At 37.1% G+C, this 20,191-nt stretch overlaps 1 protein-coding gene across 1 annotated transcript in view; it reads left to right on the top strand.

Moving 5' to 3' along the window:
- CSMD1 (CUB and Sushi multiple domains 1) overlaps positions 1–20,191 on the top strand; it is a 2,074,203-nt gene that overhangs the window by 633,486 nt on the left and 1,420,526 nt on the right. Inside the window, exon 3 of the mRNA XM_086379826.1 lies at positions 4,873–4,985. Coding sequence (XP_086235952.1) covers positions 4,873–4,985 — 113 coding nt within the window. The remainder of the gene's footprint in view (positions 1–4,872; positions 4,986–20,191) is intronic.

Below are 20,191 nucleotides of genomic sequence, written 5' to 3'. Positions count from 1 at the left end.
CATCACTGACTCGATGGACGTGAGTCTGAGTGAACTCCGGGAGTTGGTGATGGACAGGGAGGCCTGGCGTGCTGTGATTCATGGGGTCGCAAAGAGTCGGACGTGACTGAGTGACTGAACTGAACTGAACTGAACTGAAACCCTACTTGGTCTTGTTGAATAATTATTCATATATATTGCTTACTTTATTTTCTCTAATTTTGTTAAGGATTTTCACATCTGTATCTATGAGGGATATTGGTTTGTTTTCTTTTTCTGTACTGCCTTTGTCTATCATGGGCATCAGAGTATCTTTGCTTGGTCTGCTACAACAAAAATACTAATAGATTGGGTGGCTTAAACAACAGACATTCATTTTCTTGCATTTCTAAAGGATGGAAATCTATGTGAGGGTGAGGTATGGTCAAGTTCTTATGAAGACTTTCCTCCTGACTGATAGACACCTGTCCTCTGGCTATGTGCTCACATGGCCTTATCTTAGTGTTTGTATGTGGAGGAAGGAAAGGGAGAGACTTTCTCATTTGTCCTCTTCTTATAAGGCCACCCGTCCTGTTGGATTAGGATCCCATCCTATGAACTTCATTTCATTTCAGTTTAGTTGCTCAGTCATGTCCGACTCTTTGTGATCCCATGAACCGAAGCACACCAGGCCTCCCTGTCCATTACCAACTCCCAGAATTTACTATAACTCATGTCCATTGAGTTGGTGATTCCAACCAACCATCTCATTCTCTGTCATCCCCTTCTCTGTCTGCCCTCAATCTTTCCCAGCATCAGGGTCTTTTCAAATGAGTCAGCTCTTCGCGTTAGGTAGCTAAAGTATTGGAGTTTCAGACTCAACGTTAGTCCTTCCAATGAACACCCAAGACTGATTTCCTTTAGGATGGACTGGTTCAATCTCCTTGCAGTCCAAGGGACTTCAAGAGTTGTCTCCAACACCACCATTCAAAAGCATCAATTCTTCGGTGCTCAGCTTTCTTTACAGTCCAAATCTCACATCCATACATGACTACTGGAAAAACCATAGCCTTGACTAGATGGAACTTTGTTGACAAAGTAATATCTCTGCTTTTTAATGTGCTGTCTAGGTTGGTCATAACTTTCCAAGGAGTAAGCATCTTTTAATGTCATGTCTGCAATCACCATCTGCAGTGATTTTGGAACCCAGAAAAATAAAGTCAGCTACTGTTTCCACTGTTTCCCCATCTATTTGCCATGAAGTAGTGGAACCAGATGCCATGATCTTAGTTTTCTGAATGTTGAATTTTAAGCCAACTTTTTACTCTCCTCTTTCACTTTTACCAAGAGACTCTTTAGTTCCTCTTCACTTTCTGCCATAAGGGTGGTGTTATCTGCATATCTGAGGTTATTGATATTTTTCCCAGCAATCTTGATTCCACCTTGTGCTTCCTCCAGCCCGGCGTTTCACATGGTGTACTCTGCATATAAGTTAAATAAGCAGGGTGACAATATACAGCCTTGACGTACTCCTTTTCCTATTTGGAACCATTCTGTTGTTCCATGTCCAGTTCTAACTGTTGCTTCCTGATCCGAATACAGGTCGGGTGGTCTGTTATTCCCATCTCTTTCAGAATTTTTCACAGTTTATTGTGATCCACACAGTCAAAGGTTTTGGCATAGTCAATAAAGCATAAATAGATGTTTTTCTGGAACTCTCTTGCTTTTTCAATGATCCAGCAATGTTGGAAATTTGATCTCTGGTTCCTATGCCTTTTCTAAAACAAGCTTGAACATCTGGAAGTTCACAGTTCATGTATTGCTGAAGCCTGGCTTGGAGAACTTTGAACATTACTTTGCTAGGGTGTGAGATGAGTGCAATTGTCCAGTAGTTTGAACATTCTTTGGCATTGCCTTTTCTTTGGGATTAAAATGAAAACAGACATTTTCCAGTCCTGTGGCCACTGCTGAGTTTCCCAAATTTGCTGGCATTGAGTGCAGCACTTTCACAGCATCATCTTCCAGGATTTGTAATAGCTCAACTAGAATTCCATCACCTCCACTACCTTTGTTCATAGTGATGTTTCCTAAGGCCCACTTGACTTCACATTCCAGGATGTCTGGCTCTAGGTGAGTGATCACACCATCTTGATTATCTGGGTCATGAACATCTTTTTTGTACAGTTCTTCTGTGTATTCTTGCTACCTCTTCTTAATATCTTCTGCTTCTGTTGAGTCCATACCATTTCTGTCCTTTATTGAGCCCATTTTTGCATGAAATGTTCACTTGGTATCTCTAATTTTCTTGAAGGGATTTCTAGTCTTTCCCATTGTATTGTTTTCCTCTATTTCTTTGCATTGATCACTGAGGAAGGCTTTCTTATCTCTCTTTGCTATTCTTTGGAATTCTGCATTCAGATGGGTATATCTTTCCTTTTCTCCTTTGCTTTTCACTTCCCTTCTTTCACAGCTATTTGTAAGCCCTCCTCAGACAGCCATTTTGCATTTGTTTTTCTTGGGGATGGTCTTGATCCCTGTCTCCCGTACAATGTCACAAACCTCCATCCATAGTTCATCAGGAATTCTGTCTATCAAATCTAATCCCTTAAATCTATTTCTCACTTCCACTGTTTAATCATACCGGATTTGGTTTAGATCATACCTGAATGGTCTAGTGGTTTTCCCTACTTTCTTCAATTTACGTCTGAATTTGGCAATAAGGAGTTCATGATCTGAGCCACAGTTAGCTCTCGGTCTTGTTTTTGCTAACCGTATAGAGCTTCTCCATCTTTGGCTGCAAAGAATGTAATCAATCTGATTTTGGTATCGAACATCTGGTGATGTCTATGTGTAGAGTCTTCTCTTATGTTGTTGGAAGAGGGTGTTTGCTCTCACCAGTGTGTTCTCTTGGCAAAACTCTATTAGTCTTTGCCCTGCTTCATTCTGTACTCCAAGGCCAAATTTGCCTGTTACTCCAGGTGTTTCTTGACTTCCTACTTTTGCATTCCAGTCCCCTGTAATGAAAAGGACATCTTTTTGGGTGTTATTTCTAAAAGGTCTTGCAGGTCTTCACAGAACCATTCAACTTCAGCTTCTTCAGCATTACTGGTCAGGGCATAGACTTGGATTACCATGATATTGAATGGTTTACCTTGGAAACGAACAGAGATCATTCTGTCGTTTTTGAGATTGCATCCAAGTACGGCATTTTAGACTGTCTTGTTGACTATGATGGCTACTCCATTTTTTCTAAGGGATTTCTCCCCACAGTAGTAGATATAATGGTCATTTGAGTTAAATTCACCCATTCCAGTCTATTTTAGGGTGAATCAGACATTGACTCTTAAGGCAGGCAAAAGAATTCCTCTGTAAAACCAGCCAGGCCTGGACATTTCTTTTGGGGGAGTTTTAATAGTTATAGGCTTATTCACATTGATCTGTTTCATTGAGCAAGTTGCAGTCCTGTGTGTGTTTAAAGAAAGTAACAAGTTTCATTTTAGTTGTCAAATTTATAGCTATAGTTTTTATGGCATTTTTTTAATGTCTGTGAGGTTTCAAGTAATATCTGCTATTTTATTATTGATATTAGATATCTATGTCTTTTCTTATCCTGCCCTTTTTTTTTGGAGCAGGGAGGGTCATTTCTGCTACATTTGTTAATTTTGTTTATCTTTTCCAAGTGGAAACTTTGTTTCATTGTTTTTCTGCTTTCATTTCAACTGATTTTGGTCCTTTTAATTTTTTGCCTTCTGTTGGCTTTTGGTTTATTTTACTATACCTTTTTGAAGCTCTTGAGATGGGTACTTGGATTACAAATATGAGAATTTTCCTCTTTTCTGTGTGTGCTTTTAGTGCCATTCCTTCCCATCTCAGCTCTGCTGATTTTGATATCTTGGATTTTGTATTCTCGTTCAGTTTAATGTATTTTTAAAAATTACCTTGCGACTTCTTTGATCCATGGATTATTTGGAAGTGTGCTGTTTAGCAGCTGGCGATTGTCTTTTCATTTTTCTCTTATTAGCTTCTGGTTTTATTCTGCAACTACAGTGGTTGTAATCATTTAATACCATAGGCTTCCTGGCAGGACAGAGTTTCTTCTACTAGGAATGAATGCTCAAGTTAGTTTGTTTTTGTGTGTGTGTGTGAATCATAGGTTTGTGTTCAGACTGTACTAAACCATGTATCTGTAGAGACACTGCTTAATTAGCAAACTTTAGGTAAAATATAAACTGATGAAACATCTCTTTGGCCTTTTGAAAAGCTCTTCATTTGTAAAGTATTGTGCATATCATTATACTAGTTCAGTCCTTCAGAGTTCTGACTTTATCATCGTTAAGATATCTAAATGTATCATTATCTAATGATAATGAAACATATATCTTACAATCTAAAAAAGCTGTCTTGAAAACCAAATATTAAAATCAATTCATTTGACATCTGTTCAAGGCAATCATTGACTCTTATTTCTGATGCTGTGACTAGTATATGTTTTCTTCTCAAGAGAAATGGATCTATTGTATGGAAATAGTAAAAGATAAGCATATTAACAATGAGATGTGACAACACACTCATCACTTAGAAAAATAAACTCAAAAGCACGTGGAATGTTAATTTGTGTTGCAGGTATAATGTTGAGTGCGTCGTTTTCATGCATTATGTTTAGACAATGGTGTACTGTACATTTCCTTCAGGAAAGGATCTTTTCAAAAATTGTTTAAATAAGCAAGTTCTGGTATTGGAATGTGCTTCATTTCAATGAACTGGCAACGCCTGGTGTACGGATCATGTAATTGTTCAATGACTTATGTAAAATAAATAGGCCATGGTGGAAAGAAGAATTGAGTGACTTCATCAAATAAGCTTCAGAAACAAGTTCGTACTTTTTAACTGTATTCACGTCTTTTTCGAATTCAGGTTATCGGGATTTCAGCTGCCTTCCTCCATCGTCAGCAGTGGCTCCATCCTTACTCTGTGGTTCACGACAGACTTCGCCGTGAGTGCCCAGGGATTCAAAGCGCTGTATGAAGGTAAGACGCTTGCTGCGCACCGCCCACACCCACTGTGCCGATGGCTTCACACTGGCCAGGAAGGCTGTTCACACAAACCAAAGCTGCTGCTTCCGAGGTGGTTTTAATGGTTCAAATGTTTGATTTCTGTGTTTTGATGCTGGGAGAATGCTATTACTGTAATGGCTCAAATTTCTGGCACAACGCGTGTGTTGACAATTTTCCTTTTTGCTAGAGCTTTTTCATTGGAAGAATGGTTTTCTTTTGATGTGTGGCAGTGACGTTTCGAGTATTTAGGATGTTAATGGACAGTCTTCCTTTTCTTCAATCTTAATGCAGACAAGCTTTCCTAAAATAATTTTGGACAGTAATATTCAGAGTTGGTGCCTAGGTAAAGTGAATCCCATTACATGAATTTTGGTTGTCATAATTTGAAACTTCAAATGAAGAAAGTGATTTCATTTGGTGCTTGCAAGGCATAGGGGGTGCATTTCATTTTATTTTATTTAATTTTTGGTGTTTTTGGACTTTGTGCTGAAGTGACTTTGGGGTCTCACTGTCATTGTTGACCCTTTTGGGCAGAAATTTCAAGAAGATAAAAGAGATTTCAACCTTTGATAGAGGGAATAATATACATGATTGCAAAATATTCAATTTTAGGAAATTGCACTACTATATGGTAAATATAAGTGATGAGGTCTGTTTAGTCTTGTTTCACACATATATTTTAATTTTTCTCTCATGTGCAATGCAGAATCTTTGATTTTTAACATAAACTCTGAAGCCCATGAATTGAAAAGGGCTATGTAGGGTGGGGGTGGGCCCAATCCAGTGTTCACTTAGCGACCTTCCTGGATTAAGTCGCCTCTGTGTGTATTCCTCTTTGCAGTACTCCACACACTTTGGCAAAAATCATTCTTCTTGGAAAGATAAAATCTACACATGCTTCTTGCAACTGAACTTAGCTACTATGCAATTATCAGAAAATACAAGGTTAGACTGTCCTCTTTGCAAAGGAATATAAACAGAACAATTCATCCTTTTATTTAAGTAAAGTCTTATGTGGAATAATGCTTAGAATTTTATACTAACTCTGACTCCAGTTCTTCCAGGTCATTGCTTTTATATATAAACGTGCATCCATTGCCTGAAAGAGTAACTCATCTTTAAGCTCATTACTGATTACCTGGGGATCATTTAATCTTTGGAAGAGTAACAGGCTAGTTCAAGGTTAATAGGTGCTACTAGCTTTCAGATTTGCTTGTATCTACCACTTCCTGTATACCCCAGCTTCACATAATTTTTTTCTCACTTGACATTACAAAAGTGTTTCTGAAGCAATCTGTACTAGCTACTGTGAAACAGAACTTGTCCAGTCAGCACATATGGTATTTCGGAAGGTGGGTTAATGCTTCAACATTTTAGAAACCTTTGCAGTTTTCTTTCCCTTTCTGACAAAGTTGATCCTTAATATGGTGTTTTGGTGAATTTCCTAAGATAAATGTTGCTGCCAAATGAATACTTAAACTGAATCTTTCTGGGCTGTTGTTGTTGGTGTTTGTGGTTGTCATCATGGCATAGTGAAAAATGATTGGTGAGATTGTCTCTGTTGGGAAAAATGTTTACAAGTTATCAACAAAATTGGAGAAATGATGAGAAAAACAGAGCCATGAGTTAAATGCATTTTTTAAAATGTTGTGTGAAGATGTTTGAAATTTTTGTTTGCAATAGTTGCATTACAATATAGCCTGATATTTATAAGTAAATACAACTCGTTATTTTGAAAGCAAAGCATCAAAATAAAAGTGCTTTGTTAGCAAAATAAAAATCATAAAATGTGCAATATCTTTACTTGTAAAATATTTTTTATTAGCTTACAAATCAACTGATAAAATAAATTTGTGTTATCTGTTGAAATAAGGTTAATTGCAGTCTAAATAGAAGATTAAAGACAAGAATTTTTGCAGAAGAAACTAAAAGTTTGTAAATATCAGCTGGTTTATCAATATCATTTCACACAGGAAATGTATACACAGCTATAACCAACCAATATAATGGTCATGGGAAAAAGTGAGATTTATGTTGAGACCAGTGTATAAAATATTTAGATACACTTATTCAGATATAATATTAAGCCTAACCAATGAGTCAGAAAAATATCTAAAGTTGTTTTGGAACTAGAACATCGAATCCCACTGGTTTTTACACTGACAACACTGTCTTCCAAGTAATTAATATAAACCAAATAATACAATAAAATGTCTATGTCTTATCCAAGACCTCTGAGGAAAATTTGAATTAAAATTTTAATGCTAAATGAGCTTTAATTTTTTGTCTAGTTCTTAAATGATTACCAACTTTTCCAAATTTATGTTTAATTTTTTATTTATATTTATTTGTTGAATAGGGAGAAAATCTTCCACTCTTAAAAAAAAAAAAATCTGTCTATACAAGATAGGCTTAGTAATAAACTTAACCTGGACTTGATCTGGGCACTGGACTTTATAGTTTGCTGACATTACTTTGGGATAAGTACTATTTACATAAATTATTATTCATACATGGAGATATTAAGCTACCTAAGGAATATGGAAACAGTAAATTAAATTACTATAATTAATGTGTTCAGTCATTGAATTTAACCCTGAAAATTAAATGGAGATATTTATACATATCTCACTAATATTATTCACATATAGTAATTAGCTTTTTAAGTAGTGGGTAAGTTCATAGATTGTTGATAAAATCAACATATTTTAACCCATAAATATAGAATAATAAAATTGAAGTTACTACTTTAATAGGGTATTTTATAAAGTTATATTTCCTAGTTCTGTCACAGAACATTATTCTTCATGGCCAGCCAAAGAATTTGCATGATTTTATTTGGTAAATTTATAATAAATACGCTAGGATTACACGTAATTTACAATGAGATGAATTACTATCAGTATTCTTATGCTTGTCCAATATTGAAGCCTTAGGTATATAAATAACATTCATTCTTTCTACCTTCCAACTTTTTTCATCAAGATCTCAGTTACTGAAATAAAATTATTTGTATCACCACATTTGTTTATGATTTAAGAAAAAAAAATCTTCCAGGAGGTCAGAAACTCAACATGGCATGTCAAGACACGACAGATATTATATCGTGACAAACGTGTGACAAGGCTGTCATGAGACTTTAGAACAAAGAGAACAAATCCATTTGGTGACATGTGACAATCTAGAATTGTGCCCCAAAGAACCCGTCACTCTGATAATTTTATTTGTTTCACTTTTTAAAAGGCAAGTCTTCTCTGTTCTAATATTTTATCTTACTAGTGACAAAGTGAACTAAATGTTAGAAACACTAGTGAATGTATGATGAAAATAATTTCACTCCCAGTTTTTGGTTCTGAAATCTAATTTATTTTCAAGTGACACATCTCTTATTAATGCACATCCTGAATATCACTTCAGATGTTTCATGAATTACTTGGTAATTTTTCATATATTAACTTTCAGTAATTTTAGTATTGGTTATATTTTAAAATTTTAGTTTTTTTTTTTACCAATTGTTTTCTATAATTTAGATTGACTTTTAATATTTTTGCAGGTAAAATAAGTTTCTTTGACATTGTATTTTTATACTCTAGTATTTGTATAAAAAGAATTTCTAGATATTATACAAGCTGCATTTGAATAGAAAGCCCTGATTCTGTGATTCAAATTGAGTCCAATGTGTATTCACTAAAATTAATACTTTTCTTCTATAGAACATTTATTGATAGTGTAGGGCAATTCTATTGATTGGAAACCAAGTTGTCCAAGGCTTTATCCATGGAATGACTCTTTTTTTTCTTTTTTAAAGAAATTGGAACAGAAATTTTATGCACATTTTACCACAGAAATTACCTTTGCTGTAATTGTTTGAGGTAAAAGGAAGGTTAAGTTGGATTCTTGTCTAAGGTAAACCTGATAGAAATGGTAAGAATCTATTTTCTTAAATATTTCTTTAAAAATCTGGCTGACATGGTAGTTGAAAAGGAAAAAAAAAAAACTAACCACAATTGTAGACAGTCAAATATTTTGTCCATAAAATACTAATTTTACACATTCAGCATTTATCTCACCTTCCCATGGTGCCATATTTGAATATATTGGCCTTAAATTTTGTGCTTGAAATCTATAAGAATCTGACAGTTTTAAAAAAATCTTTTTAGGAAAAATACCACCAGCAGAGTGAGAAAGAATTTGACATTACTAAATTGCAAAGATTAGCTTGTGGCAGGAACCTGTATTGCATACAAACTAGCACAATAGATGGAGTGAAAAAAAAGTTGCCCACAAAGATGCTTAAAGACACTCCCCTGTGTTATAAAATTCTATTCTAGAGAAACTCTGCTCTTTCATTTTGTTTTGTCTTAAAATTATTCATTCTATTGATTATACCATTATGTCCTCACTAAGGTATGTTTCTCTATGGATAGATAGTAAATAAGTAAATGAAAATAGGTAGATAGATGAAAGGGATAGATTGATAATCCATAGTTAAGACAGTTGATAGGTAAGTAGATACATAATAAGCAGGCAGACAGGTGGATGAACAGATGGATGAATAGACATGCCTAAAATGGTATGAATTCTTATATACATTTTCTTATTAAATTTTCAAGATTCCTATAAGCACAGCAAAATTACCTAATATTACTGGACAGAGAAAATGAAATAGTGATGTATAGTAACTTAGTTTGTCAAGACCTTATAGCTACTAAATAGTGAAGAGGGGAAATTAAACATCAATCTGCCTATTTCCAGATGTTGTCATTCTTAACAATGTACTATGTTTAATATAATATTTGTTTACATGTATGGAAATACACACATAAAGATAAGCATGTATCCACATATGTGTGTACACAAAAATCACACTTTTGTATATATATACATATGTGTATATATGTATATACACACACTATATATGCACGGAGCATATATGTATATCCTTGAGTAAATGGACATAGATTTACTCACTCATTCTCTCTCATTTATTATGCTTTTATTGAGTATCTACCAGAGGCTCAATACTGAGCTAAATGTTAAGAATACAAAGATGATGATGAAATGGTGTTTTTTCTGAAGGAGTAGCAGGCAAAAATGACAAAATTCAGTAGAACAGAGAGTGCAGTTGGTTCTAATAACTAGCTATGGTATTTGGCATGACTGGGCAGGAGGGAAGGCCCGTGTACGCGGGGACAGAGATCTTGATGCAGTTAATACTTGAGCTGTACTGCCAAGTGTTTAAAGAGTGCCAGTGCTAAATGCCGACTTTGTATCAGTAATTGAATACACGTTCTCCAAGGAAGATGGGTCACTGGGGGGTCTTTCTGAGTGAGGAAGAATTATGGGCAAAAATGTGGCGGACAACAGCTTAGCACCTGTAAGAACTGTGGGACATCCCCTGGTTTGTACTCAGAGCTCCCGGTAGGCCTGGAGTGTGGTCCCTCGGGCTGGCGGTGCAGTCAGTGGGGTCAGGTTAATGTTGAACCAGCCCTGAGATAGAACTCTTCCTCTGTGACATCCTCAGAAAGGCTGAATTCATCCCACTGGACAGGTAAACAGACAGAAGCACTTTCGTTTGTAAATGCTTCCATTTTACAATTTCATCACATTTTAGCTTTTAAATCATGATTGATGTGCCCGAAATGTGTATAGATGGAAGTGAAATAATGTGGATTAAGTGAATCCTGAATTCTTGCAGCAGCTTTCCCCCCCGAGTTGTTAGAGGTCACCTGTTACCTCCTCTCCTGTGGTCATTTTTGTTTGCATCCTTGAGGGCAGTGTGGGCTCCAAGCAAAGATTTCAATACTTGACATGTGGCTCTAAATAAATATTTTAAAATATTGTTTGATAAAAATTCTTCACTCAGCCCTACCTTAATCTCATCCCGTAGTTCAAATTTCTTACCCTCAAAACCTAAAAGGAGATTTGATAATAGGTGTCACAGTTAGCTGATTGGAACTTGATTTTCTCTTTGGTTAACACATCTTATTATCTAGAAGTTTCTAAAACACACGCACACAGACACCTCCCAAAAATTAAACACTCAAATGGTTTAAAGACAAAGAGTTTTGATGACCCGCTGCATATACAAGCATTTCTTCTTTAAAAAATAATGGACTTCATACAGGCCATTCAGTTAAACCTGTGAAAACTTAAATGGATTGATTTCATTTATTATGATTTATTTTGGGGAAGAGAATGGGCTTCGTGTTCATAAACTACTTAGATTTTCACCAGGGAAATGTGAAACTTGGCCACAGAGCAGACCTTTCATTCCAGCGTCACTAAGTGATTAACTCCGTGGTGGGCGGGGCTTCTTACTGAGAGAGTTTCTTGTTCCCTGAATGCATTTGGCATTTCCCTCTGACACATCTCTCAAGTAGAATTTTCTTTCGTTTAACATCCATGGATCTGGATTTAGAAAGAACAGCTAGATTATTACCCTTCAAGCTCAAAGCTTTATTTAGGATGTCAGTGCTGATTTATTTCTCCCTTGAAGTGATTATCCAAACTCAACCTGAATTAAAGCGTGGAACGTGAATGATCCCCCTGGCAGGAGAGAAGCATTTCCAATTGAAGAAAGTGAAGGTGGAAGAACAGCAGTTAGCTGTCCATTAGCCAATGCTTTATCATTACTTTGGATTCATAACAATTAGATTCTAGAATTACCTTCCTCTTGACTGTTAGGTCCTCTAGGCTGGTGAGCCCAGCTGAGGACGTAGCTTACCGAGGACACACTTCCCCTGGTGGTGGAGAGCAGAGCCGGCAGTCCTCACGACGGTCCTTCCCCAGGCTTAGATGCCAGAGCCTCGTCCCCTCTCTTGTTCTTGATTTGCAGGGTGTTCAGGTGGCTCGGACAGTAAACTGCTAGTGCTGCTGCTGCTAAGTCGCTTCAGTCGTGTCTGACTCCGTGCCATTCTATAGACGGCAGCCCACCAGGCTCCCCCGTCCCTGGGATTCTGCAGGCAAGAACACTGGAGTGGGTTGTCATTTCCTTCTCCAATGCATGAAAGTGAAAAGTGAAAGTGAAGTCGCTTAGTCGTGTCCGACTCTTAGCTACCCCATGGACTGCAGTCCACCAGGCTCCTCCGTCTGTGGGATTTTCCAGGCAAGAGTACTGGAGTGGGGTGCCATTGCCTTCTCCGTCGGATGGTAAAGCGTCTGCCTATAACGCGGGAGACCGAGGTTCGATCCCTGGGTCAGGAAGATCTCCTGGAGAAAGAAATGGCGACCCACTCCAGTACTCTTGCCTGGAAAATCCCACAGATGGAGGAGCCTGGTGGGCTACAGTCCATGGGCTCACAAAGAGTCGGACACGACTAAGCGACTTCACTTTCTTTCTTTTCTTTCAGCAGTAGGCACACTAGGACCACTCTTCAAAGGTTTTGGAATTGCACTTGAAATTAATTATTCCTGGTAGTAATATGAACACTAACATCTCCAAAAAGTGCAGAGACAGGAGAGAAGTAGTGACTTTCTAAAAGTTCAGTTAAGTCAATGAATGTTGGATCAGAGCAGGAAGATCTGAACGGATGCACAGTTTTGTACATAGGTGTGTTTTATCCACAGAAAACATTTCATAAACTTCACCAAGGTCTCAGTTGTTTCATAACTAACATAAAGGTCATAAAGGTTGATAATATTAGCTCTGCTACCCAGAAGCATCAAATGTTCCTTAACCTGATTTCTGCTGCTTATCTCATCTTTTACTTCTGTTGTTTTGATTCTGATACCAGGTTACAGTTGGGCTTCATAGATGGGCCTTGAGTTCTGGGGTGGACTAAGGCTGTCCTGTAAGTATGGATGATCTGGTTCCTATGAATTGTAGTCTATTAATTTGGCCTTTTGATTTTATATGTTCTGTGAACTTAATTAATATGTTTTCCCTCGAGAGATGAATTTGTTCTCTGTGTACTACAAAATCCAGTTTCTGATTCAGTAAGAGTGGATAGCAGTGATCCACCAAGATCATAAATTCTACTGTGGTACCTATTTAGTGATATTAAGTTAGTCATTTTCCCTGGTGAGACACCAGTACACACACACACACACACACATACACACACACACACACACACAGTATACACAGTCACACTCTTTATATCATCATGTACAATTTCTCTTCAGACATCATCCTAAGAAATCATTTTCTTTAAAGTATTCAGTACTGTTCAAATAGTTTTAGTCATATGTGTATTGACCTAAGGGGACATTCATGATACAAGAAAGTGTGGAAAATACAGTATAATCTGATTTTGTTGAAAATAACTTTTAAATGTACTTGTATATGTATGTATGCACACATATGTGTGTATGTGTATCCATCATCCATATATTCGTATAGCATACGCCCCTATGAGTACCCAAAAAAGTACAGGAGGATACCTGAATGGTTAATAAACATGTATGTGAGAGTGATTGAAATGCTTAAGAAGATGGATAGCTTGGTTTTTCTCTATATTATTGAGTTATGTAGCTTGTTGTAATAGGTATTTTAAAAAATCAAGTAATGAACATTGTAAAGGGAAAAAATGTATATTATGCTAGAAATGGATATTCTTAAATGAATCTCTGGGTCTTACATGGAAATAAAAAAGTGGGGCCAGGTAGTTTTAAGTCGTTCAGTATCATTTTCAAATGGCTGAGTTCATGGGTTCTAAGGCCAGCACTGGCACAGAAATAGTGGTCTGTCTAAAAGGGACTTAATAAAAGGTAAATTAATTCCATAGAAAAGACATCCTCAACATTGTTGTTCAATAACAAAGGAAGGATTGGTCAGTACTTCACCTCTCACAGTGTAATTGTACTTGTGTTTCTTAAGATTTCTCTTCATGATGATAATTCAAGTTTTACCCTTTGTACCCACTCATCTCCCAAAATTTTCCCTTTTTTTTTGTGGATCTTTTGCAAAGATATGTCATAGAAAAGTTGCTCCAAGTTAATATGCATATGTGAATAGCAATAAGTAATCTCAGATAATGTGAGAGAAAAGTGATCATTATTTAGATGAGATAAAGCATGTTCAGGATAGTTTGGCTGTAGTAAATAATCATTATTTAAAATGAAGCTTATAAGCAAAAATGATGAGATTGGATGATTTTTTTTTAAATTCTCTTTTTTGGCTATCATTGGTCCTTAATGAGCCACTCAATATGCTAGAAATTAGATGACCTCTCTATTTAAACACCCTCAGGTCTTGGCTTCCTACCATTCTGCTACTAGAAATGGGAAGGTTGGCAAAATTAATTTCTTAAATGTTTACATGTGGGTGGTGCAAAAATTCCGAGTGTGGATTCAAGCCAGTTTCTCAATCACTGAGTATGACCATTGGATAAATTACTTAAGCCCTTACTGTATCAGATTCCTCACTTGTAAAATTGAAAAGTTCCAACCTTGAATTGTTACGAGATCTAGAGAAGATGAGGTCTTTATACTACATAGTTCTGTCCTTGGTATACAACACTTCTAATTTATTCTTCCGATTCTGCAATACTTGCATAGAGGATGACCTCAGTAAGTGTAGTGGGTGGTTATTTCTTCTAAACTGGGAATTATATAACCTTCTTCAGTGCTTATGACTATCTCATTCTGTGCTCTTTTCCCCTTGTGCTGTCTTATTCTTGGGACACCTTTGTCTACCTCTATCCCAACTTCTCTGTGCATTTTGTCTCTTCAGCTTAAAAAAAATAGTCAAAGATTTTAAAAAAATAGAATCTTTCTAGTGAAAGTGCAAAACACAAATTCATCCCTGGTGTAGTGGTGAGTGGCTCTTTCTGCTTTTAGGACTAGCTGGCAAGTTGTACATTGTGTAACTTTGATTTTTTTTTTTCTTAACTCAAGTAGGTAGGCATTTTTGCTCTTGTTTTGTGGTTGATTTGTTTAGTCTTTAGTCTACAGTAAGAAGAATATGTTAATACAAAGAGGTCACTGAGGAAAGGAAAAGTTACATTTTTCCCCTAGCTTCTGGTTATAGGAGGAGATGACTAAGAATGAGATTTATCTGAACTATAAAAGGAAAAGCACACAACCATCCATGGGCTGAAATCAAAAAAGATCCAAGAATGCTAGAAATGCACATTATAAATTAGGATAAATATATATTCAGATCAGATCAGATCAGTCGCTCAGTCGTGTCCGACTCTTTGCAACCCCATGAATTGCAGCACACCAGGCCTCCCTGTCCATCACCAACTCCCGGAGTTCACTGAGACTCACATCCATCGAGTCAGTGATGCCATCCAGCCATCTCATCCTCTGTCGTCCCCTTCTCCTCCTGCCCCCACTCCCTCCCAGCATCAGAGTCTTTTCCAATGAGTCAACTCTTCGCATGAGGTGGCCAAAGTACTGGAGTTTCAGCTTTAGCATCATTCCTTCCAAAGAAATCCCAGGGCTGATCTCCATAGATTACAATTTGATAAATCAAAATTAGTTTTAGGAAGGGAGACCTGCCTCTCTTCTTCAGGTCCTTTTGTGAGAAAACTGGAAATTATATGAACTATTAGTCAGCCCGTAGCCCTGTACAAAAGTTAAGCTTTGAACAGATCCTTCACTCTATGATAAACACAGTGGAATTAATGCCAAATGTCTGCTCAAATGACAGAAATAGAAATATTTGTTTAGCTGCAAAGTTTTCAACTCAGTCTACAGGAGATTCAGAGTTCATTTCCAACTTTGCACTTACTATGTAAATTTGTTATTGTTTCTGAGACTCTTCTAGCGAAGGTTAGTGGGTCACTGAATATCAAACAAACATCTGTAGTGCAAATCTAAGCACATTTTTCAAAGAATGTGTTCATTTAAAAAATCTCCAACCTTACTGGCAATTTCTTTCCTCTTTTTAAAGTTGTTTTCTTTAACTGTAGGCAGAAACTGTAATTTTCTGTTTGGCCAAAAATTCCAGTTGGCTAACTTTTGGCCAACTGAATATAGTCTCTTCTGAATTATATATATGATATTGACCTGTATAGGATTCATATTCTCAGGTACAACTTGTCTATGACCCAAGATATTATTGCAAAAGTTCAACAAAAAAGAGAAAAGTCTTGGGAGATGAGTGAGTAAAAAGGGTAAAACTTGAGTTATCATCATGAAGACAAATCAATCATGGGTTTATTGTTAGTTTCAACAAAATAAGCCGTAGATTTCATTGAACAACTTGAAAGAGCATCATATAAAATTACACTATGTGTTTCTGCATGTTCTATAATCAGTCATTTCTTACTCTTTTAATTGTTTATTTCACTCCTTTGTGGAACTGGACATGGAACACCAGACTGGTTCCAAATAGGGAAAGGAGTTCGTCAAGGCTGTATATTGTCACCCTGCTTCTTTAACTTATATGCAGAGTACATCATGTGAAATGCCAGGCTGGATGAAACACAAGCTGGATTCAAGATTGCCAGGAGAAATATCAATAACCTCAGATATGCACATGACACCACCTTTATGGCAGAAAACGAAGAACTAAAGAGCCTCTTGATGAAAGTGAAAGAGGAGAGTGCAAAAAAAAAGTTGGCTGAAACTCAGCATTCAGAAAACTAAGATCATGGCATCTGGTCCCATCACTTCATGGCAAATAGTTGGGGAAACAAGGGAAACAGTGTCAGACTTTATTTTTGGGGGCTCCAAAATCACTGCAGATGGTGATTGCAGCCATGAAATTGAAAGATGCTTACTCCTTGGAAGGAAAGTTATGACCAAACTAGACAGCATATTAAAAAGCAAAGACATTCCTTTGCCAACAAAGGTCTGTCTAGTCAAGGCTATGGGTTTTTCAGTAGTCATGCATGGATGTGAGAGTTGGACTATAAAGAAAGCTGAGCGCTGAAGAATTGATGCTTTTGAACTGTGGTGTTGTAGAAGACTCTTGAGAGTCCCTTGGACTGCAAGGAGATCCAACCAGTCTATCCTAAAGGAGATCAGTCCTGGGTGTTTATTGGAAGGACCGATGTTGAAGCTGAAACTTCAATACTCTGGCCACCTCATGTGAAAAGCTGACTCATTTGAAAAGACCCTAATGCTGGGAAAGATTGAAGGCTGGAGGAGAAGGGGATGACAGAGGATGAGATGGTTGGATGCTTTCATCAACTCAATGAACATGAGTTTGAGCAAGCTCCAGGAGTTGGTGATGGACAGGGAAGCCTGGCATGCTGCAGTCCATGGGGTCGCAAAGAGTCGGACACAACTGAGTGACTGAACTGAACTGTGCTACTCAGAGTAATGTAAGAAGTGAGGTGAAGTGAAGTGAAAGTTGCTCAGTCGTGTCCAACTCTTTGCAACCCCATGGACTATATAGTCCATGGATCTCTCTAGGCCAGAATACTGGAGTGGGTAGCCTTTCCTTTCTCCACAGAGTAATGTAAACGTAAATACAAAATGCTTTTGGTTATATCCAAGTATTAACCAAAAGAATAAGATACAAAAATGAAAGTGAACATTCAAGTTATGAAAGGCAGTATTTTTTTCCATTTATTTGTATTCTCCATTGTATTTTCATTTATTTGTATTTAAATATTTTTTTTTATAAAACCTCATAGTGGAGATTGTGGGCTGCAAACACTTCCTTTTGTGACAACAGAGAATGAAATGCCCTTTCTAGTTGCTGCCTGTATGTTCTACTTGCTTCCTTGCAGACATCCTTGACATTGGTTCTTTCAAAATATGACCTTATATTTCTGTCTTATCCTCAGGAGTTAAAAAATAAAACAAACAAAAAAACACTGTTTAACAAAAGTAGACTAGCCTGGGGCATGTCGATTTGCAACATGAGTTTATTTGTATAGCTCCTATTAAGATGCAGTAGTCATTTTAATCATATATCTTCTAAGTGTTAATTTTGTTTTTCCAAGCGTACATCCACTTTTCTTAAAATATGCTTTTAAATATTAAGATAATGGAATGGAAAGCCACATTTGGGAAGAAGAGGAGGGTGGGTGAGTGGACATCTGGTGTGTGGGGGACATCTGAGTTTTCTCCTGCAGTTCTGCCTGGGTGTGGGAGGGTAGCAAATGGGAGATTTTGTGCAGGAATATGATGGAACACATTTTAGATCTGGATGTGTTATCCATCTCAACAAATAAAATTGGGGTTTCAGCATTCTGCATCTTTTTTTTTAAGACTTTCACACTTGCTCAAAATCTTCCCATATGCCACAATTCTGACATGTGTATCAAAATTTACTTGTTTTTTTGGAAGGAAAACTCAGATGCATGAATCACAAGAGTAACTATGGGTTTTTATCTTAGTGTAGTAATAGCAAATTATTTTTGTATTTAAGTTCACTAAGTCAAAGGAACTAGTTAGCATGTGGTTATAATTAATGGTTATAAATTTAGACTGAGGTCTTAAAAAATTGAGGTATCATTTCACTTATAAACTACTGTATGAAATAAATATTGGAAGACTTCCTAATGCCGGGAAAGCTTGAAGACAAAAGAGGAAGGGAGTAGCAGAGGATGAGATGGTTAGATAGCATCACCGACTCAGTGAACATGAATTTGAGACAACTCCAGGAGATAGTGGAGGACAGGGGAGTCTGGCGTGCTGTAGACCATGAGGTCACAAACAGTCAGACACGGCTTAGTGATGAAACAACAACAACAATGAAATAGATACAATTTTCACTCTCTAAACAATAATGAGATACAACATTACAATGAAATGCATTACAACATTTATAATATTCTTCAGGTGGTATATTAGCCACACTTAATATATTTAAAAGTTCTTTCAACAAACTCTATATAAGGTGCCATGTAGCCTATTAAACCTTAGAGTCATATAAATGTTTTATAATAAAAAAATACTGTATTGTATCTTAATTTTCATTTAATCCTTAACACTTTATGAGTAAGTCCTTTATTCCTATAGAGATACAGCAATTTTCCAAGTTTTGACCTCTAGAGGCAGAGAAGAGCTGGGATTAGGTGTGGTCCCTCTAAAGAGAATTGGCCAACTTTTTCTATCAAAGGCCAGATAGTAGATATTTGTGGCTTCGCAGTTTGATCTATGCCCAACTATTCAGTTCTTCTGATACGATGTGAAGGTGATTGTCACCTGACACAGCTTGATAACATTAATAAATAAAACTTTATTAACAAAGATAGGTGGTCACTGTGTAGGACCCTGACCCTACAGTCAGAGTTCTTTCCTGTCCTTGGGAAGTCAGCCTTTCTTTTCCTGTGTCAGTTTTGCTTCTTAAATAACTGATTTTCTCAATGCCCAGTCAAAAATGTAAGTGGACTCTGCAGAAGGCTGACAATCGATGGATGGAACCGATGAGACAACTTGATTAGTTACCTGAGTCCAACACCAGGTGACTCAGGAGTGAGCGTCAGTGAATTCAGTCATTGTTGAGTTAGCAGTCACTGCATTGTCTGTTGTTTGTACACAGAGCTTGTTTACAAGGTTTACCTTTGTGTGTTTAAGACACAGCAGTAATAGTGTCAGCAGTTCCTGCAGTGTGAAGTCCCAGCTTTCCAAGATTCCTTTGTGTGTGAATTTTATACTCAGAAGCTCCTGTGTTGACAGGCTTCATGCTTTGATTTCAACCCCAAAGGTCTTCCTAGTGTAAACTTCTTAGTGTAAAATGTAATATCAACCATTTCAAGTCCCTACTTCCATCTTATCCATGCCCAGAGAAATTAATAGAAAATTTATTAGAGATGGCTGCTGATACACAACTTTCATGTTGCTGGGAAAATTGTTTTTTTTGTTTCAGAAATAATTTTCTTAGAACATGCATTGTCACATACATTTCCTTAAACTTTGATGTTTTGAATGTGGCAAGTTAACCAATGGAGGCCTGATGGTAAATAGCCTGTATGTCTCTCATGGTGCCCTCCAAGGAAAAGCATGGGATGTATGTCCTGGTACCCTGGGAAGGTGGGGACACTTGATGGTGCAAATCGGCGCCAGTGAGAACATCCGACTCAGCACAGCTAAATTGTAATACGGGCACTGCTCTGCTCACTGCCATCTGACAGCTGTTTGGTTCCTCTGTGAAGTGAATTAGTGCTGTCATTTTACTAATAGACCAAAAATAAAATCGCTGGCATTGTTTCCAGCTGCCAGTTCTCACAGAAGCCGGTCGAGATGAATTGCCCTCTGCCTGGTCACAGCCACGCCAGTTATGGAACAGGCCAGCAGAAAATGAGGCATGATTCAGAATGCCAATGGAG

The sequence above is a fragment of the Bos grunniens genome, chromosome 27 (assembly GCF_055505025.1).
Source record: "Bos grunniens cultivar Pamir isolate PY7600 chromosome 27, Bosgru_T2T1.0, whole genome shotgun sequence".
NCBI classification, from domain to species: Eukaryota; Metazoa; Chordata; class Mammalia; order Artiodactyla; family Bovidae; genus Bos; species Bos grunniens.
This window is presented reverse-complemented; position numbering and strand designations above follow the sequence as displayed.